Raw genomic sequence first — 4,506 nt, 5'->3', positions numbered from 1 at the left:
CTCGAACTCACAGAGATCTGCCTGCCTCTGCCTCCCGAGTGCTGGGATTACAGGCGTGCGCCACCACCGCCCGGCTAAAGCCACTGATTTTTAACATTAGTTTTGTATATTGCTGTTTTGCTGAAAATATTTCTCAGGATAAGAGTTTTCTGGGACTTTCAGGTCATTTGTATGTGGATCATATTGTCAGTAAATAGGGATAGTTGACTTCTTTCTTGTGTACCTTAGATTGCTTTCTCTCTTTTTATTTTAATTCTTGGTTTTTGAGACAGGATTTTTTTTTTTTTTTGCATAGTGTTGACTGTCAAAGAACTTGCTCTGTAGATCAGACTGGTCTCGAACTCACAGAGATCTTCCTGTCTCTGCCTCCCAAGAGCTGTGATAAAAATCATGTGCCACCACTGCCTGGCTGCAATTGGAAATTAATAGTTTTTTTGCACACACACCTGCCCCCCCACCACCACCACCATAATAGGTTTCTCTGCCTAGGCAGACACAGTAAACCAGATGAAGTCAAATTGAAAAAGTTTAACAATAGGTTTATTTGAGTAAAGCAACTCCCAGGTGAGTTCTCCAGTCCCAGAGACTTTGAGGTCAGAGAAGCTGCACCCCCAAACTAAAGCAGGGAGATTTGTTGTTGTTGTTGTTGTTGTTGTTGTTGTTGTTGTTGTTGTTGTTGTTGTTTTCAAGACAGGTTTCACTGTGTAGCTCTGGCTGTCCTGGAACTCATTTGGTAGACCAGGCTGGCCTTGAATTCACAGAGAGCTGCCTGCCTCTGCCTCCCAAATGCATGTGCCACCATCACCCAGCTAAGCAGGGAGATTTTATAGGCTGTAGGCAAGGGGCAATGACATGTCCACCACAAGCTGAGTTTGTGCCCAAGTATGGTCAAAAGCTGAGCAGCTTAGGTGCTGATTTGAGCTGCTGGTGGCAGGAGAGGAGTTGCGATAGTCCCAAGAATACAGAACTAGGCTTTTTGGCACTTTTTCTTTGTTTGGAGACTCTGTGCAGGCAGGGTTGAGAGAGAGCGAGAGCAAGAGAGATGATATTGAGAGGAATGACACCTTCCAGATTGTGCTGGTGGCTCTAACCGAATGGAAATACTACATTTATTTGTTGAAATGTGTGTGGACATGCATACACTCATGCATGTATCTGTGTGCATGCCTCAGCAAATGTGAGGATGACTGTTGGAGGAATGACTTTTAGAAGTCAGCTCTTGCGTCCACCTTGTGGGTTCCAGGGATCAGACACCTCGGTGGAAAGCACTTGTCCCCAGTGAGCAATACAGCCAGCCCTTTCTTCTCTCGGTGTCCTATCTCAGCCTTTCCACACCACATTGAACAAAAGCTGAGATTGTAAGCACACATGTCTCATTCCAGATTCTGGAGGAAATGCTTTCAGGTTCCCACTTAGTAAAAACTTGACCATGGGTTTGTTTATTCTCCCCTCAATTATGCTGAGATATGTTCTTTCTATTTCTAGTTCCTTTCGGGTTTTTAATCATGAAGTGATGCTGAACTTCTTCAAAGGTTATTTCTGTTCTCATTGATATTTTTAAATTTGTTTATGTGCTGTATTATACTTATTGATTTGTATATATTGAACCAAACTTGCATCACTGGTATGAGACCATCAAAATCATAGACCATAGTCTCAGTATGTTCTTGACTGTACTTGGCAGGAATTTAATTGAGAATTTTCATTATCTATATTCATCAGGGAAATGGTCTAAATCTGTTTTCCTCATCCGATGTTGGTACTGGAGTAATACCGGCTTTATAGAACGGGTTTGAAGTGCCTTCCCTTTCTATGCCATGGAACCGTTCGAAGAGTGTTGCTATTCTCTCCTCTTTTACCTTGATAGACTTCTTCAGCGAATCTGTCTGATCCTCAGGTTTGCTTTTGTTAGGATTTTCCCTATTACTGCTTCATTCTCACTGATGCTGTGGGTCTCTTTAGGCTGCTTATATTCACTTGACTTAACTTTGGGAGGTCATAAGTGGCTACAGATCTATCTACTGGGTTTTCCAGCTTTTCAGAACCTAAGTTTTCAAAGTTCTCTGTGATATTCTGTATTTCATTGACATCTCTTCATGTGACTCTGGCTGGCCTGGGACTTGCAATTTAGACCAGGCTGGCCTCGGATTTATGGAGATCTGCCTATCTTTGTCTTCTGAGTGCAGGGATCAAAAGCATGTGCCACCTGTTAAATCTCAAATCCTGGAACAAACGGTTGAGGTGCCTGTTGAACATATCAAAGCTGTCCTGGCCCCCCAGGTTCTCCTAGAATTCCTCAGTCCCTACTTGCTACAGAGTATGGCTGACAAACCCTACCCTCTACCCTCAAACTCTCCAGCCCAGGGCGTGGGCTGCCCTTTCCTCAGAGGCTTTTCTCTATAATCCAGTCATTTTGGTTACCTGCCCCTTTTTTACCTTTTGCCCTCCTGGCTGCTGCACCTGGTTCCCTTCTTCCTTCTCCCCCCACCCCATATGGTTCAGGGGCATGTCCACTTTGGATTCTCCCAGATGTTCCTGCCTCTGGCTATGCTCTCCTTTTTATTTACAATAAACTTTCTCCTCCACACACCTATGAGCAGTCATGTCGTTCCTTTTTATTTTTTTTCATTCACCACATGACCAGCTTTTTTCTTTTAAAAAAAAAATGTGCTTTCTATTTCCATCCATTTGCATGCAAAATTCAAGACATCATTGTTTTTTTACCGCTGAGTAGCACTCTAATGTGTATATGTGCCACACTTTCTTTATCCATTCTTCCATTGAGGGGCATCTAGGTTGTTTCCAGGTTCTGACTATTACAAATAAGAATGTGGCTGACAGGGGGCTGGAGAGATGGCTCAGAGGTTAAGAGCATTGCCTGCTCTTCCAAAGGTCCTGAGTTCAATTCCCAGCAACCACATGGTGGCTCACAACCATCTATAATGGGGTCTGGTGCCCTCTGCTGGCCTGCAGGCATACAGACAGAATATTGTATACATAATAAATAAATAAATAAATAAATAAATAAATAAATAAATATCTTTAAAAAATATTAAAAAAAAAAAAGAATGTGGCTGACAATTGCAGCAGACTGAGAAGCCAATGATAATGGCACCAGGATTTGTCTCTACTGCATGCACTGACTGGCCTTTTGGGATCCTAATCTATTTGGATGCACACCTTCCTAAGCCTGGATGGAGTGGGGAGGGCCTTGGACTTCCCACAGGGTGGGGTACCCTGCCCTCTCTTAGGACTGGAGGGGGAGGAAAGAGGGTAAGTGGGAGGAGGGGGAGGAAGTGGAAATTTTTTTTTTTTATCGTGACACCCACTTTATTGGTGAAGACTATATGCAGACACACAAGGTCACACCCTAGTAACCTACATTCAGCCCCACTGTCAATCAGCTGCTTCCAACCCTGGAACCAACAGGTCAGCACCCAGATGTTAAGCTAGCTCCCCTCTTGTCCCAAGTACCGCTGGCTGAGGGTAACGTATACAAAAACAATCAACGTGTATTTATTTAATATACATTGTAAAGGCTTAAGCAGACTTAAGTTAAAAAGACAAATAAAACAAAAATAACACCACAGCGTAGAAATCAAGGAAAGGACAGACCATCTAAGAAAAAAGACGACACAAGGAGAAGCTGGACATCTTGTGTCAGGGCTCTTGACTGGAGACCTGCTTTGAATAGGTTTCTTGCAGATACTTCTTAAATGCTGTGGGGTTTTTCCAGAGCTCAGCAGCGTGTGTGTTCAATGGGCTATCGATGTTGGGTTCTCCTAGCAGGCTCTGGATAGACAGCAAGATGGTCCTGACATCATACAGCGCGGACCACTTATCCTTGAGGATGTCCAGGCAGATGTTCCCCTGGGTGTCTACGTTGGGGTGGTAGCAGGGCGTGAGGAACTTCACCGTGGGTGCGTTGTAAGGGTAGCCACTGGGGAACTCGAGTGAGAGTTTATACCTCAGGTCTTCATATACTGTGCCGGCTGCTCCATGGATGGTCCCTACCCATTTGAACAGGTTGTCTGATTCAGGGAAGGCGGAAATCCCTTTGTCACCAGACATCATGAGGGTCATCAGCTCCTGTTGTAGCCTCTTGCCCACCGGGCCCCGGGCGGCACCCCCGCTGGGCTCGGCTCCCTTGCGAATGGCGGCGACGCTGGCGGCAGCTGGGTCGCGGTTTTGCGAGGCCATTCCGAGGACGCTGGCAGCGGAACAGGACTGTGGAGACGAATGAGCAACTGCCGGAAGTGGAAATTTTGAATGGTATTATTTATAAAGTAAAAAGAGAGAGAGAAAAAAAAAAGAAAAGAAAAAAAACATTTATTTATTTATTTATTTATTTTGTGTGTGTGTGCCACAGTGAGTGTGCGGCAGCTGTGTTTGTGCCATAGTGAGTTGCAGAAGCAAAAGGACAACTTGCTGGGGTCAGTTCTTTCCTTCCACCATTTCCACCATTTCCCTGGCCCCTCCCTGCTTCCATCAATGTTATTAATTTGT

General features: G+C 44.6%; 1 protein-coding gene across 2 annotated transcripts; it reads right to left on the bottom strand.

The window, feature by feature from the left end:
- Nucleotides 1-3,543: 3,543 nt before the first annotated feature.
- LOC101991111 (ubiquitin-conjugating enzyme E2 C) lies at nucleotides 3,544-4,200 on the bottom strand. 2 transcript variants are annotated; one of them, XM_005357140.3, is made up of 2 exons: nucleotides 4,048-4,200; nucleotides 3,544-3,870 (listed from the first exon to the last, which is right to left on the bottom strand). In XM_005357140.3, the coding sequence occupies exons 1-2, from the start codon at nucleotides 4,198-4,200 to the stop codon at nucleotides 3,661-3,663; spliced, it is 363 nt and encodes a 120-aa protein (XP_005357197.1). In that variant the 3' UTR covers nucleotides 3,544-3,660. The 2 variants fall into 2 exon arrangements, with proteins under 2 accessions (XP_005357197.1, XP_005357194.1); XM_005357137.3 differs by having other exon boundaries at nucleotides 3,544-4,200.
- Nucleotides 4,201-4,506: the final 306 nt, after the last annotated feature.

The sequence above is a fragment of the Microtus ochrogaster genome, chromosome 21 (assembly GCF_000317375.1).
Source record: "Microtus ochrogaster isolate Prairie Vole_2 chromosome 21, MicOch1.0, whole genome shotgun sequence".
Taxonomy (NCBI): domain Eukaryota; kingdom Metazoa; phylum Chordata; class Mammalia; order Rodentia; family Cricetidae; genus Microtus; species Microtus ochrogaster.
This window is presented reverse-complemented; position numbering and strand designations above follow the sequence as displayed.

Coding starts and splice junctions, on each gene's coding strand:
- LOC101991111 (XM_005357137.3), bottom strand. CDS start 4,200: ATGGCCTCGCAAAACCGCGACCCAGCTGCCGCCAGCGTCGCCGCCATT.